Consider the following 27,671-nt stretch of genomic DNA (forward strand, 5'->3'; position numbering starts at 1 on the left):
ATTTATGGAATTCCACGTCATGAGGTTATTTAGGAGGCCTAATTCATCTAATAAAGCATGTTTGAAGGCAGAATCAAATTTGTCTGAGAGCTTGAGGTACACACACGCCATCGCGAAAATCCATCACGTTTCACATGATTAAATAATGCATGATTTCATGAAATTAAGTGACAAATCGGTGATGCCAAGGCATGGTTTGAAGGGCAATAAAAATCTGTTATTTCTAAATGATCTATGAATAATTCAAATGATGAAAAAAATATACACGGCAAGATGGTTTCAATACATATTTGAAGTTTTAAAATATTTGATCCCGCCCCCAAAAAGTATTTACACAAATGCAATAAATGCATGGAGAAATATCATTTTAACAGGATATATTTTAATTAAGAAATTATAATAAAAAGAGTACAACCTAAAAACTGTAAATACAAGACTATGCAATACATTTACAGCCTTTACTATTTATGAAATCATCATTAAGTAGTGCCCATACATCAATCAAAAAGACGGGAAATTAAAAAAACAAAAAACAAAACAAAGACACATCCCCAAAGCGAGGTTGAGTAAAAACATTAACAAAAATAATCTGCGTGCAATTCTTTCTGTATTTGCGCCCTCTTTATTCTTACATATGATAAAGATTATGTGCTTAATACTGAATGTATTGGAAAATCAAAATATTACTAAAACAGAATCACTGATCAAAGATGAAAATGATCCTGTATGTTTGATGCTTCTTCGACCAGTAGGGTTGGTGTCCAATTGGTTTGGCTCATTAAATTAAGCCTTGACGTGAGCGTTCAGGGTCCAAAATTAATACCAACCAACCACCGAGTCCAGGTAGATTTTCCATTTGCCACCACAAGTGTTATTGTGTGTGTATGATATGTGCCACAAAAAGGCAGTTAACTTACCTCGGGGGGGGGGGGGGGGCTGTGGAAGAAAAGTTTGGCTTTTTTTTTTTTTAAATCTCCTGGATCTGGTGAGATGAAACATTAATTTTGGACCCAGTGTGTTTAACACAGGCATCCTAGAGGATTTAAGGAGCAGTAAATATGTGAGGAATATCTGATTAGTAACTGTTACCCATGCACAGAATGGCGTCTCTTCATCTCTCCGCATTCTGGAGCCTCACCACCCTCTGTGTTTGGTAAATAGAGAAGAGAACTCATCCAAAAAAGTAGCAAACACAATATATGAAAAGATAACCAGGCAGGATTATCGTGTCCTGGATTATCCACAACCATGCATATGAAGAATATTTGGCCATATTTGGATTTCATCAACCATAAGTCAGTACAAACTAAAACATTCCAGATCACATTGAAAGAAAGGCCTAACAGCAACCAGGATTTACTATTGCTATAAGTCGGAAACATTTCACCACATTTGGTGACACACTACCCTAGAATACCACCGGCGAGAAAGGCAAGACTGTGTTTTGGTAGTTTGTGTGTTGGGATCACAAACTTAAAGGGAGTGAGTGTACGAGTGATTGTAAGCACAAGACTGACTTGAGGTTCCTAAACCTGGAGGATCTTTAACACAGAGACAGTGTGTGTATGTGTGGGTGTTGGGGGTGGTGTGTGTGTGTGTGTGTGTGTGTGTGTGTGTGTGTGTGTGTGTGTGCGTGTGTGTTGGGGGGAGGGGGGGGACAAGTTGCAGCTCTACCCTTGTTATTGAGAGTCTGATGTTACTGGGGACATCCCAGAATCCTTGGCAGGGTCCAAAGCATCAGTTGCCACGTGGGACAAGACCCTCTCATAGATGAAATTGTAGAGACGGACCTCAGGTCGAGTCGTGCGACCTTTCTTGCAAACCAAATCGGAGTATTGGTTCAAAAGGCTGTATATCCTCCCTGGGATGGAGAGGCAGGGGAGGAGGGAGAGAGCACAGGGGTTTGAAACAAGCAAGAAATATGGACGAGATAAAAAGGACAAACAGGTTGAGAGTCAAAGAACAAGCCAAAGAAAACTAAATTGCACTGGGAAAAAAAAAAAAAGAGAGACAAAAATGAAAGCTCATTTATAAATCAGGTGCACGTACACTGGCACACAAGCCGTGAGCTTTTGCTCTGTAGCTCCACTTTAGGAAATGGATGGCTAGAGGGGAGTTTCTCTGAAAGGCTTCAATAAATGTCAACGGGAGAAAAATGGAAAGAGGGGGAGGGGAGAGGGTCAGTAATCCACTCTTCAGCTGAGGCTGAATAGATGAGCTGAAGAACAGAGATGGCCCATAAGGTGGAATAACTCCACATACAGATGGACGACTCCCACTTATTTATGCATACTGTCCCTCTAATGGCACCGACAAGGACGAGCGGCACCACCATCTCAATCAGGGTATACCGGATCACCAGTCAGGTTCATTATGTCATCCACCGCAAGAGCTCAATAAAGGCAGGGCAGGCTTTAACACCAGAATAACTGCTGGTTGAAGAGAAAATCGAATTAAGCAAGAAATCATATCTGTGTGTCAGTCTTACCCACGGTGACTTGTCTCTCCCTCAGGAACGTGTGCATTTTATGAACATCTCTCATCAGATGAGCATCTCCAAAAGTAAAATACGCCATATCTCTCCCAGCCTCGGCCGCAGCCATCAGCTGAATCAGCGCTGATAGAGAGAGCAGAGAAGATTCAGGTGACATCGGGAAAGTACAAACAGGGAATACACCGCTGAAAATAAACGGGGGAAGCGAACTAATTGGTCAATAAGTCAGATAAGGTATGGCTTTTGCCAAAGGAGAACATGCATGACGGGTGTAATTTGTATCGGAGGAGTAAATAACCCACTACATCAACAGCACTCAGTCTTTTAGCCCTCGCAAATTAGGTCTTAAGACTTTTAAATATTTAACGCAATAGCTATTGATTCTAGATTAATGAACACACAAACCAACCATCATTTCCAAAAGGTCTCTAATCTTTACAACAACAGCCTTATGTAACTATCACATCTTATTTGAGCTCTGGAGGCTTGTAATGTACGATCACAGATAACACAGCTCCACATTTGCTGCCCACCGTTCCAACAGCTTTGGGTCCGGAAGCAACTTCTTTACATAGTTTTACTGCGATACCAATCAACCACGGAGCAGATGAAACGTGATCATACATCACTGTATCCGACTGATGATCTGTAATACTACTAAGCTCCTCATGCAGACCCTGGACTGACTTTGTGTCAGCGTGGTGTCGTATCACGTGAGACCGCTTGGCCTATCGGAACAGTGCTAGCAGGGACTTGGCAGTAAGAAATATTTTTTATTAAATAGACAACTAAGAGAAATGCAAGCTATCATATTGAAAAATTAAAAAAAAAAAAACATGTGTTGATCATACTCCAAAACAACAAAAGTTTAAAAATTGTCATCATCGTGTCAATCACCACCATTACTACGTTCATCCCACTCTTTGGTGCTAGAGGGCACTAGAGAGTTCCACTGAGGGAATAGAGTTGAGTATCTTCTTTATAACTATCTTAGAGAGAAAAAAAAACATGGATACTAGCTGTTAAAAATAGCGGCTATGCTAATTCCAGAGCTTATGGTTGGGAGTCCCTGGAAGCTAATATCCCCCTCAGGTCCTTTGTCAAGGCTGCTGGGTGTGTTCACAGAGAGATGCAGAGGAAATTAATACCATACACATGAAAGGGACTCTGATCAAAAACATTCATCTGCATTTTTCTCCTTCACTACCTGATAATTTGAACTTTGTTTAAGCTGATGAAAATGTGTCAGTGCCTAAAATTTTACAGTGTGACGTACTTAGAGGGGACCCAGCTTACAAGGAGGGATGTTGTGCGAGGGCTTGCTTGGATTTATTGCGTCCCCTCCCTGTAATCAATCACCCTTTTAATGGAAAAACATAAATGTGTGTCAGCTGATCAATACAAGGAGAGAAGAAACGGGTGAGTGACACCCGCAACTAATTGACCAGAGGGGTTTGAGGGAGAGTGACACTGTGACTGCAGCGTACAGTGGATAAGCAGTACGGTTGAACATCCTTCAGCAGGTGAATGGACCGATCCTATATTCTAATTAGAATGTCGAGGTTGATGACATCACCGGTACCATTTATGTGTGGTATAAAAACAGTGCTTCTGTTCATATTTGTTGCTATAACCCCCCTACCCCCAACGTCCAGTTTTAGAGGGCTCTTAATGATTCATTCAATGATACCTTTGAGTCGAGTGTCGCCGCCGAAAGCTCCGCAGCCCCAGTTGCCTGTGGCTACCGCCGATAGATGCTGGCTGTTGGCATTAGTCCGGAAGAATCCGCAGTAAGCCTGGGATGAAGGCACAACACAAGAGGATAAGAAAGTGAAGAAAAATGTTTTCTCAGTATTTTTTGCATGATGTGAACATGCATTTTCATGAAAGACAAGAATATAAAATGCAATCCAAACTGTGGTGCAATAGTACTGCTCATATTGAGCTTGACATCAACAAACACTAGAAACACCGTGTTAGCCTGAGGTTGAAGTATAATTTATATTATTCAATTTACAGTTTATGTCGTGCCTGAGTATTTAGCCATTTAAAAAATAATAACACACAATATTGTACAGTACCAACAGGCCTTTTAAAATATAACAGCATATAGCAAAGGTACATACTGTAATTGGCTTAATTCCTCCAAAAAGATAAAGTGTTAGTGGTTGTGCAGTTTGGGTATAGAAGCTGTCGGTAGCCCTGAGCTAAATTCAATGGTACTACAGATCACTGAGCCTTTAATTAACACTTTTGCAGCTGGTATCTGGCAATATGTCAAAGTTCAACACCGTGAGCGTTTAGTCAAAAACGGCTAAATAAAATTGACATCTGATCTGTCACACACAGCGACATCCTATCCATCGGCTACTGGCAACATCAGGTTTAAGGATTGATCAACTGGAGCTGCATTAGTATAGTACAGGATCATGATGCAAACACATACAGGGACTCCTGTCTCACCTTGTTGAGTTCTCTGGTAATCTTCTCAGGGAAAAACTGTTCCAGGAAGTGTCTGTATCTCAGAGCATCAATGGCCACAATCTCTGTGCACCGTCTCTGCCAGTCATCGCTGCAAATGAAGGAAAGACAATAAGACCTAACAGGATCCTCCCTTTTGTCCTGCAGATTTGTCTCACTGCACTGAACATTTGAGGTTTTGAAATGACACAGTACTACGGAAGAAAAATACCAGGGAGTCTCATCCTTGTAGCTCTCCTTCCATTTATAACTCTCTGCATACCCAGAATATTTACTGTAGCGTTCTGTACCTGCGGACCAAGACAGATAAAGAGAAATGAAATTACTGCCAAAGTTGTATTCGTCCCCCAACTGGTGAATTATCAGGTCACATCCGTGGCTGTCCCAAATCCAAAATGTATAAAGTAATGACGAGACTTAGTCGAAAGCATTAAAAGTGATCGCTTTGTGACTGAGTTATGTCATTACATAGTGATGATGACCTACGACTTTTTTTTGGATAAAAATTGTCTTCACTTTATTATTTCTGCCGTTTGTGTGAAATTTTGCCAATTGCAGCAACCTTGACATTAGACCTCCATCAGTGCATCCTTGAAACATTAACGCCAAAATTTGAGGAAATTACCTCCAAGTGTTCCGAGAACGTATGCATGGACAACACGAAAACATTGCGCCGCCAGCCACGGCTGTCGCAATCACGGAGGCATGAAAATGACATTATCAAGTATTCAGCAGTCAGAGCACACAGTGGGTCTAAATCTGTTTCAGCGCCTTATTCCTTAAATCTAATTTAGTGCTTTCTATGCTCCCCATGTGAGTACACAGTATCCACTTGTATTGGATTGTCATAAATAAAGGGGATTGATTTCGTCAGTAATCTGCTCTGGGGTTTGAAATGAAAAGCTTTCAGCTACAATAGGAAGAAATGGTTCGAAGGGAGGAAGCAAAACATGCAACATCACTGTGCAGCGCACATACAGACAGGACTGCACCATTTATAATTACTGCTCTATTCTGAAAACCTCTGATTTTTGCATTATGTAGCAGGTCTGAGATCATTACAAAACTCTTGAATTAGCAGGTTTAAGAGTTAACATAGTTAAAAGTGCTGCTAGGGCACCCGGGTAGTGCAGTGGTCAGTTACAGTTGTTAGCAGGGAGGTTGCTGGTTCTGTTCCCCATGTTGCCTTTAGCGTGGTTGGATATCATAGAGACATGAATGGCCGTGTCTGCAGGTGATAAGGAGGGGGTACGTGTCCTGGTCGTTGCGCGAGCACCTCCTCTGGTCAGTTGGGGTGCCTGCTCAGGAGGGGAGGGGAATTGGAGATCTATGTCACACTGGGTTTAAATCCTCCCTGTCTGTGTAAAGATACAACTGAAGACTCCATATGTGATGGAGGAAGAGTGCGGTAAGCTCTGGCGCTCCCCAGAGCAGCAGATAGGGCGGAGCAATTATCCAGAGATTGGGAAGGTGAATTGTTGATGTAAAATTGGGAGGAAAAAAATGTATTAAAAAGGGAAAAAAAGAGCTGCTAGAGGACTGAAGGAGTTTTGAAGAGCACAGACCAAAGGGGTAAATAAATCTATGCTGACTTATGACATAAAAGACACCACAATAGGAATCACACTTCTACATACAGCAGAGCCTTTGCTGAGCGACCAACAGGAATATTAGTCAACATCCAGACAGGAACCAGTCAAAAGCAGTCATTTCTACAACAGCAACTCGTGACAGTAAAGAATATCTCTTCTTCATCAGCACAGCCTTCCCTTTCCATCACCTTGATCCTATTTGCCAAGGCAACCAGCCCTGACAGCATCCTGGCATACAGGCTTCCATCACTAGATTACATCTTAGCCTTCTACCTTCCCATCTGCGGACAAGAACTGATGTCACACTTCCGTTCCAAATATATCGGGAAACCTATGTTAGGACTCCTCTCAAGACAAAAGAAATATGATAAACGAGACGGAAGAGGAAAAGCGGCAAGAGAGCAAAAGAAAGGCACAAAGAGTCTGGAAGACTTCAGGAGGAACACTGCATGCGTGGAAGGAATATTGTGAAAGGTTTAATGAATCTATGGCGTAACTGGCCCATTCCATTAGAGGAGCAATGACCTTAGTTGGGTTATAAATTCCTTTCTGTCCGAATGTAATAAAGTTAAGTGGAGAGGAGGAGGAGGGACTGAGGGAAGGAAGCAGAATGATGGGACGCAGGGAGGAGGACGATGACTAACCAGTGAAGGTGACTGGGGGGAAGAGATGAATGTTCCGAGGCAGACAACACGGCGCCATCACCCAGCTCAATCTGGTGCTTAGCAAGACACATGTCGATTTTTACACTGACTGGGCAGAACCGGTTGTGTGTTTGGCGGTGCTCCCGGTGCAGGTCGGAGGCTCTAACACTACACCGCTATTAGTTTTTTTCTGCTCACATCTAGTACAAAGAAGATTCCAGCGAAAGGATCAATCAAGAGTAGACACAAGGGGACGACACACCATCTTATTTCTGTGAGTACACACACAGAGCTAAGTTATAATACACCCCCATGACAAGAGGATAAATTCATCAAATAGGACCGATCCCTCGTTTCACCAGACTCACTTTACATCCCTTTTGAGTAAAAAATACCAACACAGGAGAAGTGAATGTTTTATTTTTGCTACACCGACTTAAAAGAGCAGCAATTAAATACATATTTTGTCATGAATTAACATTCATTCATCATGACAATTAAGATATAAAACTGAACAGATGACAGACAAGCTACAGAGTAAAATAACTTATATTGGGAGGGCAACTGGAGTGTCCAGACCAATTGCCATGTAAATCCACAAGTGAAATCTGCAAATATATATATTCCATACAAATACTTCTTTCATAAAATATTGCACAAATTTTCTTCTGAAATATTTATTAACTAAAATATCCAAAGATGCCCAATCTCATGATGTTACTGAAAGACCTCCTGAGTTTGGATCCATAAAGGTGTCCTCGTTGCTCAGCGCTCAACTCTTCCACCAAGTTTCAAGAAGCATAGCGGCAGTGTTTGGTGTGAACAGGAGTTTAGACAATGGGGAAAAAAATAAAAGCAAAGCAATAAAACATTTATTCTAAGACAGACAAATTGAGGAAATGCAAGACCGAGTCAGTAGGTGGCTGTACCATTTTATGTCAGTATTGAAATGTGTGTACAACTTGACAAATGTCCTCAAGGGGTCTGAGTTGTGATATCTGTACTATCTGGTGTAGCAGATACCAACACTGCTCTGGTGCCTGTTAAAATCTGTAGTTTTTGTCTCAATTGTATGCACGGCTGCAACGTACACAAAGGCAGACACAGACAGAACACGGAATAACAACGTCAGCCATTAGTTTGCTCTCGACACATAAACTAGATACGTCTAAAAAAAAAGATCTACATTGAGAAAACAAAAACGCAGGATCCAGAGTTCTTTTTTCGTAGTTTAATACATTCAAATATTCATCCAGTTGTATATTTATGCTGTTATGTCATATTTTTGGCAACAGTATTAAGGTCATGCTTTCATGACCTTAATCTGCCTTTCTCTCTCACAGTGGCTGGCAGTGGGTGAGGTACGTCTGAGACACGGGAAAAGGATGGTCGGAGGGGCAGAGAGGCGAGGGAGAAGAAGAACGCAGGGGCAGGTTGACTGAGGTAAGAGTGAGCCAGAGGTTGAAAAATAGAGCAACTCTACTCGAGAAGAATGAAGGATAACTGGTCGGACCCTAGAGAATCAGTGCACTGGATTTACCTTGGAACCAAATTCATGGACAGAAAAAAACACGTAAAGAGTCCAATAAACCGAAAAATCAATGCGAGAAAATAACCCACATATAAAACATTAGGTCAGTAAAGTGTTTATCAACTCTTGTCAAGTTTATTTGACAGTGACTTTTATTTATGTCACGTGTTTAATCTTAAAATTTGTCATGTTTTTGCCAACCAATTTGGCCCCGTGACATTTTCAAATCGAAGGACGGTTTTGTATTACGTACAACATGGTTTTCTGGAACTATGGATCCAAAAAAGATGCAGCATTGAAAAATATACCCCGGCAGTTATAGTCCTGTCATCTGTCTACTACGACTGCCCTATTCCCTGCACCTTATGGGTAAATAAGCATCGTGTCACAGAAAGTTTCAAACAGGCAGGCTTCTAAAAATAAGTTGTCCTATTATCTAGTTTCTATATGAGGATATTAGTCTGTGTGCATGTGTGTGTGTGTGTGTGTTTAATGAGAACGTAAAGCTATAGAGCATCACTTTTGTCTCAGTGACAGTCGTTACAAAGAACTGTCAACACATGCTTGTGTCATGGGCTCCATTATTGCACCTACTTTGCGGTTACTGTTGCAGCTGTAAAATGGGCGATATATTGCTTTGAGCATCACATGACACAAAAAATGCTGAGAGACTTACCTGGTGGTTAATGAGCTTAATGAGCGCTACGAGAACTCTTTCGGCAAGGGCTTGAATGCAAGTGAACAGAAACACATCCACACAAATAATAATAGTCACGCATCTATGTGTTTTCTGCTTTCCCTCCATAGGACGAGTTAAGCCTGTGGTCTGATCCCAGACCTTAAGGGTGAGCCCACCCACTCTCCAAAAGAAACACACTTCAGCCACCTCAGCTTGTTTGGCCTCTTTTTTAATTACTTTGACGAAGACATTAAGCGAGTCAGTTTAAGGAGAGTAACCGGTGTTATAAATGTGTTTTAATACGTCTGAGCAATATATTTTGTTCTCTCTATCAACCCAAACTAAAAGAACCACCAAGATTCTGTAAAAGCTCTACAACAAATTATAACCCTGTAAGCTCATTAATCATTACGAACTATTTATTTCATTTTGCTCTACACTATATTTCCTGTTGGCATCTGACTATTTTGCAAATTTGAAAGCAAAATAAATGAGGATACTATCAAGTGCTGTGTATCGATGGAGATACGCAATCAAATTAATCACAGTAAAGTCCTGTGAATAATCGCATGATTTAACTCCTAGAATTTAATTGTGTTTTTGTGGGGAAATAAAACATGTGGTGTTGGAATAAGGAAATGCATGAAAACATGTCAGAGAAATAATTTTTCAACCCTAATCAAATACATCTCAGTATACATTATTTCTAAATTTAAATGTGTTGATTTGATGAGTAAATAAGTCTCAGCGAGTGCTTAACATTGGCATTTGTTGCTCTTTATCTGAAGTGGCAGCCAAATTTCTACTAAACTTTTGTGTTAGCAAATCAAAACTCATGCAAAATTCATGCCTCTAGATTAATCGAGGGTGTTTACACATTACCTTTCACAGCACGAGTTCTACCCCTCATTTTAATCTATGCTTGCCACCATAAAAGCCGGCAAGCTTAAGTTGACAACACATGGTAATCGCCACCCTACAAGGTACAGCCGTACGTGTGAAGTCCAGCATGTGTGGGACATGACCTACCTGTAATGATGAGGCATTCATTAGAATCCAGTGCTTCAGTGAACAGGCGAGACACGATGAGTTCCGGGTTGATGATGAACCTGATCTCTTCCTGCACCAGCCCGTTTCCTGTGACACCGCCACCTACGAATCTGTTTGCAAAGTCCACCTAGTGATAAAAAGGGTGTATAATGGAAGAGCTGTCCAAAAAGACATTCCACTTTGTTCTAATGCTGTTATGAGAACCTTTTATTGACATTAACTTTAGGAAATTACAAAAACAAACAAACAACAATTTGGATTAAAAACATCCTATACTGAATCATCCTTGTCCAGTCAGAGCAGGGGAGGTGAACTGTGACATATGACTACTGTGACTTCTAATAATTTGAATAAATGACTCTTAATAGGGTGTCCTTCGTAGCTGTCAACTGCTGTGCTCACGTAATACAGATAAATGTCTAAAGATCATAACCCTGCTTCCTGCTTGGAAATAATCAAATCAGGAAATCCTAGCCAAAACAATGTACATGAAACCTGTGAAGATGGTTTCAATAACAACTGTAAAAGGTGATCAGAGGGGAGGCACCTGTAATGTTTTTAATATTGATATCAAAATGTTAAGCTTATGCAACACAATAAACAGAGATTCATTTGGATTACGGGAGGACTACAACGCTCTGTGTTTATTTTTGGACTTTTTGGAAATATTCTGATGTTATACTGAATCTTCTTGCCATGTAAACCCACTCCTCACATTTGTGACAAGGATAAGAGGACAGTGCATTCAATCACAACGCTGCTATTTAAACAGTCTGTCAAGAAAGGGGTTCTGCTCACTGGCCCAAATCCACGTCAATCCGTGTGACAGTAAATGTGTTTGTATGTACATGTTTTCCAAGCACTCCTCACCTCCTTCGACCTCCTCACCCTTCAATCTCACCTCCTGACAGAATGACAGCCCACTCTGTTCTATGCAAACACAGCCAGTGCCCAGCATGCTGAGGTAGCCATCAATCCGCCAGCAGAACTCCTGGCCCACTGGGTCACCCCAGTGAGATGGAGCACCCTTGTCATCTTTTCCTCCATGCGCCTCCATCTCCCTAAAATCCCACCCGGGGTCCACTCCTCCACCCTTGTCTCACTGAGCTACTCATGTGTATACATCAGCTGTCAGCAAGAGTAAAAAAAAAAGAAGAAGAAGCACCAGCCACCCTTGGAGCACTGAGTGGAGTGAGGAAAACCAATGCAGCTGGACAGCTAGAGAGGGATATTCACAGATATGCACAAAGAGTCTAATGGATTTTGAGATCACTGTAGTGGACACATGCAAGGACCAGCAGAGGAGCTGGGAGGAACCATGATGAGGGTCCCTGTTATGTTTGCCAAGGCTGACTGTACAGCAGGATGACAAAGAAGGTGTGATATACTGAATTTAAATGATGAAATCTCACCTGCAGCATCCCGTATCCATCATCCTCAATGGTCCCCTCACAAGTGATGTGTAAGTGTGTCAGCTGAGTCTGGGAGCTTGACAAAGAAGATTCAAAACATACTGTTATTCTCCTTCAAGAAAATGAATTTACCATAATTGATCAGGGGATGTACAATAAAATCAGTGTGTCACTGATATCTGCTAATTTTTTTTAAATATTTGATTATTGGTCGGATAGCCAATACTTACATTGCTTGAGTTAAGAGGAATCAGATGTGTCATCCATATAATTTCCTTAACAAAAACTAGCAAGCTCAAGCAGTAAACTTCGGCTCTGGCTTCTGTCTCTTGATTTAAAACACTGATCAAATCTTCTAGAAATTCAATATTTTTGACTGGTGCGTGACCCCATTGAATCATCAACTGAAAACTTTTGTTTTTAAAAGGTCTGGCACCCTGCAAAAGGCACGAGTCATTAAGATTCTTCTGAATGCACAAAAGATCTTTCACTAAGTAGGAATATTGGCCCAGTCTTGCTCAAATTTCTTTCGACTTCTCTCATCATCAATAAGTACGAGACAACTATAAATATATGACTTCTTTTCCAAATCTTCCGGGAAATGAAAAAAAGTGAAAAACAGGAATTTTCTCTTTTTTTTTTAACACGAGGTGACTTGGTAATCTTGGTGAAAGTACATACTGATGAAATAGCAATAACATAGCAACTCCTCAACCTCCCTGTGTATGTTTACCTCCATTTTGGATTCCCTCACATTCTTTTGTGTGAGTTTATTGGGACTTTAAGTTGGAGAGGAGTTTTTTTCATTGAGTGTCCATCTTTCCAACGAGATTTATTGTGATTCAATCCTAGACTATCCCAATGTAGTACGTTTATGGTCAAAGACTTAATTCAAATATAAGCCCTCTTTTCTGCAAAAGTCATCATAGAAAGACTTCTGAGGCCAGCAAAGGATCTCAGAGGTGGTCCTAGTCTGCACAGGGATCATCAATTCACATTTGTGCAATCAAGTTGTGCAGACAAGTAAATGAATACTGAGAGCCATTTCTTCTGACCGAAAACACAGTATCAAATAAATCACTGCATTTGAATAGTTTGGAGAAACATTCAACTAAACTAATTATCACATAAATTCAAATGTAGAGTTGAGGTGAAAAAAATTCATACTTCTCCCAGTTTGGAGGATTGCTCAACACTTGTCTTGTGAATGTCACAAGACCCTTTGGCCCTTAAAAAGACACACACAAACACACACAGATACAAATTAAAACTTTAAAAAAAAATTGTGTGTGACATGTTCAAGATCTAAGGTGAAAACAATGGTTTCGAAGTAATATGGGGCTCATGCTTACTGTTTTCTGTAACTCTCTTGAAGTAACACAACAGTGTTTTCAACTTCTCAATTTTCTTCAGCGAGTTGCCTTCGAATAACCTGCAAAGAATGAGAGGGAAAGTTGAAGTTCAAAAGCAGAAGGCATTTTAAAGTAAGGCAAGTTTTAAAGGCAAGTTTATAGTTAGGGATGCTTAGGCTGGCCCTTAGACATGCTGCTATAGGCTTAGCCTCCCGGGGGATCTCCCATGGTGCACTGGGCTTCTCTCTCTTTCCTCTCTGTCCTCCTGTATGCGTCATATATAAATCATACTCATGTCTTACTAACTCGTCTTCTTCTCCGGAGCCTTCGGGCTCCCCGCATCTCAGATCTCGGGTGCTGCTGGAGGAGGCTACAGTCCTGAAGAGGCTCAAGCTGCCACCCTTAGCGCCAGGTGTTCACGTCCCCGTCTGTCCATCAGTCACTTCCCCTCTCTCTCCCTCTTGATCTCTGTCCCTCTCTTTCCTTCTGTATATCTGTTTTCCTCCATTATCTGTCTTTGTCTCTGCCCCGCCCTCGTGCTCTCTTTCCCCCAACCGGTCAAAGCAGAAGGCCGTCCCCATTGAGCCTGGATCTGCTCCACATTCCTGCCTGTTCAAAGGAAGGTTTTCGTCGCCGCTGTTGCAGGATGTGCTTGCTCATGGAGAATTGTTGGGTGTAGATTCATTGGAGGAGTGTGGTACTGGACCTGCTCTACTTGTAAAGTGTCATGAGATGACTTTTGTTGTGATTTGGTGCAATACAAATAAAACTGACTTGACTTGACTTAAATAGTACACCTTGGTGCTGCAAGGTAATTGAAAGGCAATCGCAATGCCAGTGTGTGCAGTTAGTAAAACATAAAAAATGTTAACATTTATGCACAAATGTTGCAGAAATGGCTTTATTTTTTGCAGTTGCTATTTATCTAACTTAGTAAAACATTAATACTTTGAAAACAGGGCTGAAAAAAACATTTTTTATGTACTTTTAAATGCCGTTTTTTTTAAAGTTTGTGTTTAAACTGTCATACACGTATAAAAAAAAAGTTTAAAAAGTGATTTGAACACGTTTTTATCAACCAGCAAGTAGGCTCATTCAGCCTTTTTGTAATATTGTCTACAATAATAATAATTTCTTCTTTTCATCAAATCATGCAGCTCTATTTCATCTCCAACAAAAGAAATGCCACCTTTCATTTAGTTTTGTACGTATCAAAAACACTGATACGTCTCATTTAGCAGATGAGCGATATTAACATTCCATCCAGAGTCATTACTTATAGCTGACTGCACAAGCATGCTATGGCGTGTCATGAGTGAGGTCAAGCTTTCAAACTGGCATGATGTCTCCCCCATCTACCTCCATCCTACATACAATGGCACTGCCTGAGGCCCTGTTTCACTTCTTCAGTGTTACCATAAAAACTAGGGTGGAGGGAGGAGGCGAGAATAAGCAAGGGTGGACAGAGAGTGTAAATCACCCCACACTTCCTCTGCACTGTCCCTCCGTTAGAAGTGGCTTGAGCTGATGAGTAATCACAGCTCTGCGTTTGTCCTTACACTTATTTCTACCCTGACCAATAAAGAAATAAAAACAGAGGGGACATATTACATAAAGAGGCACTAAAAGCGAAAATTTATTTTATGAAACAATTCCCTCAATATCAAATATATTTTTTTTTACCAACTATTCTAATTCCTTACACACTGTTATTCATGAACCTATTCCCTGAGTCTGTGACAGATTTACAGTATAGTCACAAGTCATGCCTTATTTAAGAGAGGAGAAACTAATTCATGAAGATATAAGTATTAAATATAATGCTGTCACAGTTATTGTGTAACTTGTACACTTATCGACTATAAAAGGGCACAAGGTTTCTGACAGTCAGAGCATAACTAATTGGGCTGCTTTCCTGTAGTAGAGGTAAGCCACCTCATGGATATGTGCTTTACAATTACAAAAAAAAAAAAAAAGAGCACGTTTATTTTTCAATAATAATGATTTCATTGTTGACCGCATTGTTAAAGTAGGTTTCCTGTGTCATTTTCTCCTCAGGCGCAGGAAAACACAAGCTAAAGAGATAAGTCTGTGCCGTCTTTCCTCCCTCTCTAAACTATCCATCACTTAACGGAGGACAAACCACGACAGTTCTGCCAAAACAGCAATCAGCAGATTGCCTGCTGCTCTGCTTGTCCAAGACAGACGCGCTACTGTAGCCGATAAGCAAAGTGACAGACACTCCCTCAATTACAGGGAAAAGGGGGGCTAGTAACGATCCGCAGCCCATTTTAGACTGCGCTGGTTGTCTTATCTCATCTTCTCTGAAACTCAAATGCTCTTTTCCTGTATTTCGCTGTAGGCAGAAATGCTGATGGTGAAGGCAGGCGCGAGTGTCTGCAGCTGAGCACTGGCTAGGGTCTGAAACTGCCTGCCCCTGCAACTGGAATCGATGCTCACATCATTACAGAGGCCTCTTCAGTTAGCCTGCCATTAACATTTGATAGGAAGGCAGATATCTTACCCTCCAACCGATGACTGATTGGGAGAGTACGATGAAGAGTGTGATAAAATAAGGGGAGCTCCAATAAGAGATAATCAACATGACCATCACAAAATTGTTCTGCTCAATCTCTGAGGCAGAGCAGATGGCTAATTAGATACTAAGATAACAGTTAGGGTCCTTGTACATTCTCATAATTACATATCTGTAAGGCTATTATCCATATTCTAAACACTTTCCAGAGGTAAAGCCAAATGGCAAGCACCAGTCGGAAGTTGTGTCCCTAACGATGTTCAAAGAAACGGGAAAATTGAGTTGAGGTGAAATCTGGACTATGTCCAGTAGGTACTGGTGACTACAGGCTGTAAATACAGTGATAGACCTGGAAACAAAATCTCATTATAACATGGTTACCTAACCCCACGTCACCCACACACAACCCGCTTCCCAACGTCAACATCAAAATTATTAGTAGACACTGGGAGTCGAAAACAAAAAAAAACAAAAAAAACCTTCCATATTCAATTAAATATGAATATAGTCCAAGTATTGAGGGAAAAAAATAAACAGATTCTTTGTGAAACTGAACAAAAACTCATCGTATCTAAGTGTTCGGTTATACAGCAGACATTGAGAGTGTGCGTGTGTGTGTGTAGTTGCCATCACTTCTACAAGACCTGACCACATGAATGAATCATTTCCCTCCCCTCAAAATAAAATAGCAGCTCCAGTTCATGAGAAGCCAGAGGTAAATGTATCCGTGTGTATACACTGAACAGTCTGTCAAAGAGAAATTTGTTTCAATTATCAGTCCCAGGCTTCCTCAACACACCACAGGCTCTGAGTGGGGAAAAACAATCTCCATCCCACACAAGGACACGCAGCTGAAACAAGATTCAACAAGGGAAGAAGAGAAGCTGCCCACCGTCCCGTCGCTAAGTCAGCACCTAATCTGACCTCACAGCTATTGAGAAAAATAACGTAATAAGAAACGAGTATTGTAAGCATGTCTAAATACAAGCAGTTCACCTTGTTATGAACTACTGCATACATGAGCGAAATGCATCAGTCTTTTTCCACAAAAATAAGTAGACTTGAGTAGAGACACATTGTAGCTCTCTTTTCAGAAGTTTATTACGATTCAAAAAAACCTTTATGTTGTTCTTTTAGTTGTCTTTGTATGGTTTACACCTGATTTAATTTCATGGAGGGCACATCTATCTTTTTTCTGGACGTTGAGTAGAGAGATCAAATTCATCTATTAGGGGTTTTCAAGGCAGTAGTGCCCCCTTATGGAAATCACTTACCAAACACAGCCACTCAGTCTGTAAAATATTACTTACAAATGTATCTTCTAATGTCAAACTGGCATTTGTGATAATTAGCCTTCAAAATCAAACATGGCAGGAAAAAAGTATAGTGATGCTCAGGAGTCTAATTGTGCTTTATGAGCACTTTATGATTCTAGAAGAATAAAAGAGATCCGGCTTGTTTGTTTACATCCTTTTTTTCTGAGTGATTTTGTGGTTGTTGTTTTTTTTTTTACCTGTTGAAGTTGATCTCAGGATAGTTGCCGTAATCTGACTTGCGGGAGTTGCGTTGGGGGAATGTGCAGAAGAAGGCGTTGGCCAGAAGACAGGCTATTTGCTCCTGAGACAGAGTTAGGGAATGGTTCATCCGAGACTTCAGAAGGGGAATTGGCTACACAGACAGAGAAAGATGGAGAGAAAGAGAGAGAGAGAGAGAGAGAGAAAGAGAGAGAGAGAGAAAGAAAAAACAGATAGGAAAAAAAAGATCATCATGGTGTGATGTCAAATCAGAAAAAAAAAAAAACAGTGAAAATGTAGACACACAAACTGAGGGAACATAAGTTACATTAGTGCAGTACAGTAGGTCTGAGAGCTAATGGGGGCGTATAATTAGTTTAGCAATCTAGCAAGCCGATGAGACAAGGAGGCTTCCATTAAGTAAATGGGTGGTAGTAATTAAGGTCCTGGTTTTCTTGCTCTCCTCCACGTTGGCTCAGTCAGACTCACGGGCCTCATCCATCTTCACTGATTAGTGCTAAAGAGCCTCCCAAGGCTGCCCAGTTAGCAGATCAATACCAGCTCTGATAACACACACTTAAACATTCACCTTAACCACAGCACAAAGAGGAGAGAGAGTCCAAAAGCTTCTTTATCCAACCACCAAAAATGACACGTCTCTGTGGCGAAATCTGTAGCAGATACTCTATTTCCAATAGCAACAAGAGGGATTTTCTGCTCAAGGTGGGAACTGAATTAACTTTATTGAGTTAGACTGAGCCTGAAGCAGATAACCAAATTAGAAAACAACCAACCTTGATTTTTTTTTCTTTGAAGCCACCTTGTAATAGAAGACAGGATGGAAATAGAGACAAATAGAGATGACATTTACAGTAAAAGATGTGTAACACGGATCAGCTCCACGGACAGGGATGATATCAATCCCTAAAATACACAATCGCTGAAGGAAGGGTGATTGAGAAATAGATTTTAAATCCAGCCTCAGTTTAGTGGAGCAATGAATGCAAAAGTAAGTGGAATTTGCTAAAGCATAACATCCGATGGATGACAGGATAGGAGCCAGACTTCTCCTCTCTTGGCCCTTTTTCCTAATGAAGCAGTTCTTAATATGGAACGAAAATGGACATTGACATTCATTACAGACCAGTTGTGACTCCTGAAATCTAAAAATCAGATCTGAGTAGTGCTGGGCAATAAAATCCTTACAGCAATATATAAAATCTGTATTTCTCGACAATTCTATAGAGATATTCCAGTATTGATACATATTTTTAATCCCTTTTCCCACGTGTTAGGGCTGCTATATTTCAGTTTGTTCAGAAACAATGTGCAGCAAATCAAATCGGCGTTTGTGGAACGCAAGTTTTGAATGCAATAATTTTACTCTATTTCAGTGTAGCGTACACATTATTTGACTACCTGCTATTCAACACTGCTGATCACTTTACAACACTTAACCCACACATCCGCCCCTGTCGGAATGTACTTACCGAGGTGCAGAGGTGAGGAGCGCTGAGCGCCAGCTGGACCATTTTTGGTAGAACCACCTCAAAAAGCTGTTGTACCTCATAATCCTCAAGACACTAAAGAGAGGAGAGGGGAAAAAAAGTAGAAGTATTTTTATTCTACCAATAGATAGAGAAATATTTCAAGACTGCAGTGAGAATGATGGATCAGATCTGAGGTGTTGGGTTGGTACCTAACACAAGTGAGCCGCACCTTCTTTTATGCTACTAGATTTAGAGGAAAACTTCCACATCACCATTTATGAAAGAATACAATGTGAATGCTTGTTTTTTTCAACAATAATTAAGCAACTTAAATTGCTTTTCGGTTTTCATATTGTTCTATTAGAAAAAAGGGGATCGAAGAGGCCTGAAATCCACAAGGAGCACACACTCACTTGATTGATGAACGGCTGAAATGGTCATATAATGGTTTGATGGTGTGTTTGAGGTCAGAACCCAATAACAGTAACCAATAATAACCGAGGTAAAAGTCTCCTTTCCTTCATAAGAATCAGGGTCAGTAAAGGTAACAGTGGTTTTGTGTTGTTATGGGGGAACTCCCACTTCTCCGATATCAATAACACTTTGCTTCACTTCAGGGCTATAAGGACAAAAAGCAATGCTGCAGAGCTTCTCACTACACGGAAGCTTTTTGAGAAGAAACTCCCATCAATCTGAGGCGGAGGCTGCCACGGCCAGTGCATCCATACTTCAGCCTTAAGCTTACCTCAGCATCCATCTGAAATTCCCTCTTTAAAAAAAACACACACACACACACACACACAGTTATTCCATCATACACCCAGATTTACAACGCAATCACTTATGAGTGTATTGGCTTCAAATGTCAAGGTCATCAATCACTTGCCTTATTCTATCAAGGTAAGTGAGGGAGCTTGCACTGATTAAATGGACCTTCTGGAGAAAATGCAAATGACCAATTGTGGGGAGAGTGGCAGGGTGGCTTGATTTTCAACCGGAAGTCTTCGGAGGGCGATTTGGCCGCGGGGGCATTTATATGGCTGCAGAGCAGGTCTGACTAAATGCTGTCAGAAGTAATGAGCTGGCAGACATCATAAAATGCTCCCGTGGGACTAATAGATGGTAGATGGTTGATGTGGCAGGATGAGCGTAGAAATATGATCTCTCAGCTGCAGCAGCTGACCTTGCATGTAACACACAGGTTAGGATACACACACAAACTTCCATCATCTTTTACGTTGATATGTAAGATAGATTGATTCCAGATCACCTCTTGCAGGACAGTCCAGATTTACCGACGCAAAAGCAAATGATTGATTTAAACTTCGGATCTATGATCGATTCAGGAAGTTATTTCTTTTCTTGATAGCTCAAACTATCTTGATTTTACCTTGTAATTTATAAGATCAAGGAAATGTTTTCCAATGCAGGCTAAAAAGTAGACTTTAAGGTGCATTTAATTGCACCTCGTAAACTCTTAAGTCTGTTTTTGGATGGTTGTTAAAACAGAAGATTATCTGTTTATTTTACTTTATTGAAATAAATATACGTGAAAAGGTACACATTTTAGTTGAAAAGTAAAAAGCAAGTTCCCTAAAAGCGTAATATATTGCATTCCTCATAAATGTGAAGCAGAACAAGAATTAATTGAGGGAAAGAATTAATTGACTTATTCGACATGGGCAAGGAAAAGGCTGAGAAAGAAGGTAAAGAAGAGATAATGACAGAAGGTCTAAACATCAGTTTTGACACATTTCAGTTCATTACCCACCAGTCGCCTATCCCTTACAAATGGTTTTCAATTTATTGAAAGAAATACGTTTGTACATACTTTATACAGCATTTTTAAAAAGAAAAAAAATAATTTCCAATCCTAAAAATTAGATAAAATATTCAAAAATATAGTCAGCAGTTGTAAGCGTTTATTAAACTATTCTATGTGCGTTCTTACAAATATTAAACACCAATTTATTTCCCAACATTCATGCACAAATGAGGTGCACCAAATAAACGCTGTGTATAAACATTTCAGTTTTGGCTTTAGAAATAGATGTGTAGCGGTTAGAGTTCTCCATCTGTCAGACACCTGAGCTAAAAATTTGGTTGCAAGTGGGGGACCTCAGGGTGAGATTTCAACGCGGTTTAAATTCCCTTTGTGAATGGGACAGAAAAACAAACAAAAAAAAAAAGAAAAAAAAAAAGGACAAAGTCGGACATGTCGTCTTGCTGCTGAATGTTCGCAGCATCAGCTGTACTTACTCCTGGACTGGCGATATGCTCAGCCCTCACACATTCATCAGGAAGTGACACAGTGACAGTTTCATTTGGCAGAGGAAAAACACGGGTACGATTTACAGACAAGCCCTAATTTGGACGCCCCCCCCATGGCTATTACAGGTCGAGGGGGATGTCAATCACCAGCTCGGGGGCGACATACCTGTTGACAGTTCCTCTAGCACTGCACAAATGCTGCTACGAGTTTAATTAGATGATCTTTGCTGACGAAGACAAGGTTTCTGGATTCTAATTCGCCCAAAACCGCAATAATGTTTTTTGTTTTTTTTTAAATGTGAAAGCAGAAGCAGAGCGTGCTTGATTATTTAGGAATCATTTGGTTGCAGACTCGCTGGTGTAGGATGCTGAACGGTAGCTGTTACTCCTTTTCGCTCAAGCGTACTGACATCAACCAAGTGACAGCAACACATTTCTATTTTGACCAGAAATTTACAGGTAATATCGATCATAAAAGACCCTGCTCATATGGTCACTTCACGAAGAACAAGTACGAAGTAAAATAAGAAGGGGGGGGGGGTTTGCTGATGCAATAGTCCTTCTTCCTGGAATGGAAAATGGTCTTGCTGGCCTTACTTTGCATCTTTACAGAATTTATGGATCATTTTAATTAAATTGGATTAAGCTATAAAAAGGCTCAAGCGGCTATCGATCTACTAAACTCTCTGCCTTACTCCAAAGAGCAGGGAAAAGACCATTTTAGGAAACTGTACTTAGCTGAGTAATCACTGATGAGATGGGAGGGACATGAGGTTTTTATTAAATACTGCTTCTGTAAAACTGGATGAGCTCCTGCAGTCATATTGTTTTTATAACTCTAAACAGGAACTTAATCAAGAAGACAAAAAAAAACAACAACCATGAACTTTGTTTATTTTATAAATGTATTATATACTGAGGTTCAACACAAAATTACACGGATAAAGTAATGAATAAATAAGATGTGCAAAGAAGAAAAACATGTAAGGAGACGATCAGTAGGCCGAATGAGGCAGGGCCAGAGGGAATCTTTGTGTTCACCTGCTGCCTATTTTGCATTTGTCCTCATTTATTCATCTACATTTTGCCTTTTCTATCTGTCCATCAGATCACGCTCCAAAACTAACTGTTTTAGTTTGCTTGACTAGCAAGAACCGGTTGAAATGTGTATTGATTTAAAAGGAGTCGCATGCATCAATATAAAAAAAAAAAAGAGGGGTGGGATTAGAGAAGGCACGCTTCCTTCTTACTCCTTTTTAAACACAATTTATTCTTATTTGTGTGTCAGCCTTGAAATATTCAAATAAACCTAAAAAAAAAAAAAAAGTGGGGGGTAAAAATAGGAATAAACTTTGACTGGAAATTCAGTAACCATTTTTACGAGGAGCTACACAACAGTAAAAGACAGGGAAAAAATATTTATCCCATAAGGGGAAAAGTTTCTTCAGCAGCAGATATGCAATTACAGTCTTTAACCATCTAAACAAACAACAGGGAGTCTTACAAGGGAGACAAGACGAAGGAGAGACAATCCCCTGATTCACCTGCAACAGCTGCCGCCGCCATGCTCTGTGCTCCAACAGTATGATACATATCTTCTCCTAGGAGACTCCGAGGGTGTTTACTGATGAGCTTCTAGCCAAACAAAGAGAAGGAGGTTCTCCTTTCTATAACAACTCTAGTTTCGCATCAGCTATTTCCTCCTTTTTTTTTTTAAAAGGGATGGTTTTAAGATATAATTAAGATGAGGGAAGAAGAGGATCTGGGTGCTTTTAATTGTGTTTATTTAATGCATCTTATAAACATCAAAATCTTTCATGTTGCAAATAGAGCACATGTGAAGAATAATCTGACTCAGATGAATGATATTTGTTTCAAGAAGAAAGCAGGTAATCGTGTTTTGTACAGCTTACCTCGGTGCAAAGAAGGTTGAGGGCAGTGAAGTCCCATTTCTTGACATGAGCTGGGTTATATCTCAATATGGCGTCCTGTAGAAAAGCCATGAAATATTTGATCAGAGAAGAGAGTTTTTGAAATATGTTACACTGCATGCTGGCGGGTGTGACGCTCATTCCAAATTTTAAATCAAATTCATGTCAAGCTGATGTTGTTGCCAACACTGCCACCCTGTGGTTGTTTATGGGATCAATTTTGCATCTTGAACATTGATGTCAAAGTTTAATTGGCATAAAGTATTCTCCAGTATGAAAGCTGACAAAAACTAGTTGAGAGGGACGTTCCAAAGTTTAAGTTTAAAGGAGCGTCTTTTTCCTTTTTGATGAGAGTGACCAGATGTCTGAGCAGCATTTTTATCAATAGTCCCACATCCTACAGACTTTAATGGTTCTGAATTAGGGGTCGACATGTATTGTTGTTTTGGGCCTGATACTGATTATTTGTAGGTCAAGGAGGCTGATTCAGTTGCAGTAAATATAAAAATTTCTGAGCCAAAATTCACAGCAATACAAACATAAACATAAGGCTGCTTTTAAATTACCAGGCGTTTAATGTAAAGTTTTCTATATGAACAATTACATGAACAATAAATTTTAAAAGTGCATCATATGTAAACGTTTAACTAGTTCTGAGTTCCTAGAAGGCTTTCAATGAACTGAATAAAAACATAAAACAACAATTGACAGGCTTTACTCAGAATGATGTTTGAAGTTAGTTTTTACTCGTAAACTACTGAGCAAAAAAAGGCAAAACAAACAAAAAGAAAACAGGCAAATCATTCCAAATATGCTGAAGTACTAATATGAGGGGGGAAAGTACATATCAGTGGATGAAGCTGTTGGAAGGGGAATATGATGTGAAGCTACTTGGTACGTTTGAGTCTCAGCAGCAAGCAGACTTTAGCTTCTTAAACATTTTGGACTTTGGGAAAATTGTATATACATTAAAATACAATTACGTCCCATTTAATGAGATGAGTACAAGATAATATAACTGAAAACACAAGCTCCTGCATCAAACTTTAATTTAAATTCCTCATGTCTATTATTTGATAAATCGATCTTTCCCCACACAACTCCGCTAGGCCATCTTACCCTGACATCCAGACAGCTCTTGAACCCTCCCTGCAAGGCAGCTTGGATCAATTCCCAGCGTCTTTGTCCATCCTGCGGGACATACAAAAAATGTGACTATTGCATCATCCTTGTTGTATAATAACTTATTAGCACTAGCATCAAAGTTAGCTCAATCACAAATCATATACCTCTGTCTCCATAGGGTTCTTGTCAGAGCAGGGCATCTTCACGTTCACATCATCCCATGTGTCTCTGAATTTGGTAGGGTACGGGACAGGGATCTCACCCTCTCTGAGGAGATCGGCCTGTAACATAACATGACGGAGAGAATTTGTTCAGATGGAATTACATGGAAATTGTTGTAGAGCAGAAACATCAGAACCTGTCAGGATGCCTTTCTTTTGAATGTAACCACTGAGGAGATACACACATGCATACATACAGGGGCTAAAAGCTTGTTTCTTGTCTCAAAATGAGTCAAATTTAAATATATTTCTCCTTGGCTGACTATCCAAACCACTTTTTGTGTTTGTTGATGCAATGGATACAAGAGACATTGCCATATGCCTCCACAAACCAATAAAGTTACAGTTTACCGTACTTGTCAATACAACTGCAGGATTTGGTGGGATTATTATGTACAATATTGCAATTTTTAAATTGCAATATAATAAACACAGTGTTCATTATATAAACAGTGTTTATTATAGAGTCCAACCAAGACTTGCTTGGTTATCAAAAATTATGCACAAATGACTGATAACTTTTTAATTCTGTTTGAAATAATAACTGCATGCTTGTTTGCTTTTGGTGGTTACATAATTGCAAAGGCAGACACAGAAGTTGCAGTCTGACTAATTCAGCAGCACTGGTCCCAGAGTGAATGTAGAGTGAAGGTTTTTAAGGAATGAATAGGCAGTACATGTGAGTTATGGCCAAAAAAAACCTGCCCCATGAGGTCACAGTGACCATGAATTTTGACCTTCAAATCATAATCCTTAAATTCTGTGGACCTTTGAGCCAGATGTAATGAAATCCTTGAATATTTTCTTGTCAATACTGAAACCTAATTCCTATGGCTGACTGTCACCAGCACTGTGGCCTAAAAAACTAATTTTATTTTTGTGGTTTAGGGGATGATGGCAAGAGTCTAGTTTAGGCTGCAGTGACACTAAATAGATAGAAAAAAACAACCGTACTGACTGAGCAGGCCCAAGTGGACTTCACTCTGTCTCGTGCTGTCTTCCCTATCCCTTGTTCCCACGATTGCTATCTCTGCAACCTTTAAATCATTTACCCCTTTTTCCTGCTATAATAGTATATATAGTCCAACCACACACCTTGACACATGTATATGCTCTTTTAATGCAACATGAAACACACATAAAAAGAAAATAAAGAGGAAGGAAATGTTTACTCACCCTGACTGTGATAGTGTGGTGAGGCACTACTTTCAAGCGAGATAAAATGGGGGCACACTGGGGCATTCTGTTCAGTTTGTCTTTGTGGATCCCCAGCCATCTGCAAATGTCATGAAATGTGAAAGAAACTAAAAGATAGTACTAAAGTTTTACCAGAGGGATGGTAAAAAGTCAATCATAAAAAGGAGAAGATGTTGCAGTATAACGAAAATAAGTACCTTTCCGAAGTTACAACTGACTGGCTCATATCATATAAGCCACTGCATTCAGCTACCTCAGCATCAGCAGTTCCCATGGCAACCAGGTGGACTCTCTCTTCACCCAAACTTCCAGAAACAGGCTCTTTCACTAACTGCTGGGATTCCTTTCCCTGAGCCATTGCAGGGCCATCTTCACAAACGCTACTATTGCCATCATTGTCTGCAGAGTTATTAGCCAGCAGTGTTTTACCAGAAGGGCTGTCAGGACTCAACATCTCCACATCACTGGAAGTACACACACCCTTCCCTGGACTGGTTCTTAGACCACTGAGTTGTAGTTTTGGGGAGTTTGGATCAACACAGCTTGTTCTAACAGGGGGAGGACCTGGTGAGCTGGGCCTCTTAGATTTCTGCCCGTTAGAACAATGCGTTGGAGCGTTGTTACTTCTGATGCTAGTAAGGCCAGAATCATCAAGCACCCCTGCAGACCCACAATCCGCTGAAGATGCTACACCATATTTCCTTGTTTGTGCACAGTCTTGCTTTTGAGGTCCACTAAAGAGTTCTTCTTGACCATCTTTATCATTTGTTTTGGGGACATTATTCTCCACACTCTCTGGCTTGTCAACGTCAGTCAAACTGCAGCAAAACAGAAAAAAGACAACTGTACATAGTCAAATATTATAAGGCATATTTTTATGAGATTATTGTATGAGTACAATTACGCTCCAGGTGTTCATTTGAGTGCTTTACCTTCTCTGAGAGCCCATTTCCTCATCCATGTTTCAGCAGTATGATTTTAACTGACAAAAGCTCCTAAAGAAAGAAAAGCACATGAGACGACACATTTTTGACCATTTTAATTTTAACGCTGCTAATTCGACACTTAACAATATTATAACTTGCTCTTCGTACACAACCAAAAAACATCCCAAAGCTTTTTGATTTGTTTTTGGTGCGAGTATTAGCGGCTTAATTCAAATTTATCAGATAAAGCTAACCTGGTCCATTTCCTCAGGTCATAACACTACTCTTAAACGGGAAAATTTCTGGGGGAAAAAAACATGTTACGTCAGTTTATGGTTCAAGGTTCTCCCGTCTGGTCTTCTTCGGTATGTGGGAGTCGTTTTACACAAACATGTAGCCAGCAAATCACCAGGAAAATCTTTTGGTGGCAGGTTTCATGAAGCTAACTAACCTAGCTAAGCTCGATATGACAGTAATGCTCGGTGGACGTCGTTCTCGCACTAACAGCAGATACACGAGATTTTATGGGGGACATTTTTACCCCACAACATCGTTGACGGGCAAACGGCATGTTACGCTAAATTAGATTTAATATCCTAAAAATCGAACCTTTTTCTATTTACATTCCTGCTACCTACGATGCTAATGACACAAACAGCCCAGTCAGGCTAGCAGTGCAGTAAACATAACGAGATGAAACTTACAAGCATGCCCCTCTTCCGGTGAGACTTCTGGGTTGGATACGTTACATAATTATCTATTAATTTAATTTAAACACAACTGTTTAACACTGCAATGATGAAACGTCATTATCTGTTTTACTGTTTTACTTTCAGTTCGTTGTAGCAGAAACCACTACGCTTTGACGGCAGCAGAAAGAAAAATCTCGACCAATCAACACATTCCTCATAAACGAAGAGGCGGGATCACGAGTCTGTATCCTAGAAACTGGGCCAAAAAGGAGTTTATTGTCGTGACACCTCTTGCTGGGATTTGTTTCTCTTGACGTACAAATCACTGATGTCTCTCTTTCGAAATATTTTTCCAGAGAATTTGCTGCATAGTTTTGTTCATACGCTATAATAATTAATAACAACAACAACAATAATAATAACAATAATAATAATAATAATAATAAATTATTATTATTATTATTATTATTTAAAAATATAATAGGGTTAAATGTTGTCTTCTTTTAGAGATTGCTAAACAAATATTAGCACAC

General features: G+C 40.0%; 1 protein-coding gene and 1 long non-coding RNA gene across 2 annotated transcripts; one reads left to right on the forward strand and one right to left on the reverse strand.

The window, feature by feature from the left end:
* Positions 1–27,332, reverse strand: parga (poly (ADP-ribose) glycohydrolase a). The gene is made up of 18 exons (XM_086180468.1): positions 27,151–27,332; positions 26,453–26,515; positions 25,718–26,338; positions 25,500–25,599; positions 24,267–24,383; positions 24,097–24,168; positions 22,960–23,034; positions 18,776–18,868; positions 17,285–17,439; positions 13,236–13,315; positions 13,051–13,111; positions 11,884–11,959; positions 10,451–10,598; positions 5,187–5,265; positions 4,958–5,066; positions 4,185–4,290; positions 2,489–2,617; positions 1–1,861 (listed from the first exon to the last, which is right to left on the reverse strand). The coding sequence occupies exons 2-18, from the start codon at positions 26,479–26,481 to the stop codon at positions 1,680–1,682; spliced, it is 2,232 nt and encodes a 743-aa protein (XP_086036594.1). The 5' UTR covers positions 26,482–26,515; positions 27,151–27,332; the 3' UTR covers positions 1–1,679.
* On the forward strand, positions 7,224–9,900 carry LOC147247484 (uncharacterized). The gene is made up of 3 exons (XR_015109432.1): positions 7,224–7,485; positions 8,507–8,654; positions 9,550–9,900. It is a non-coding gene; the product is annotated as an uncharacterized LOC147247484 (long non-coding RNA).
* Positions 27,333–27,671: the final 339 nt, after the last annotated feature.

The sequence above is a fragment of the Aulostomus chinensis genome, chromosome 16, assembly GCF_037954235.1.
Source record: "Aulostomus chinensis isolate RoL2024-O1b breed Wild chromosome 16, RoL_Achi_v1.0, whole genome shotgun sequence".
NCBI lineage: Eukaryota > Metazoa > Chordata > Actinopteri > Syngnathiformes > Aulostomidae > Aulostomus > Aulostomus chinensis.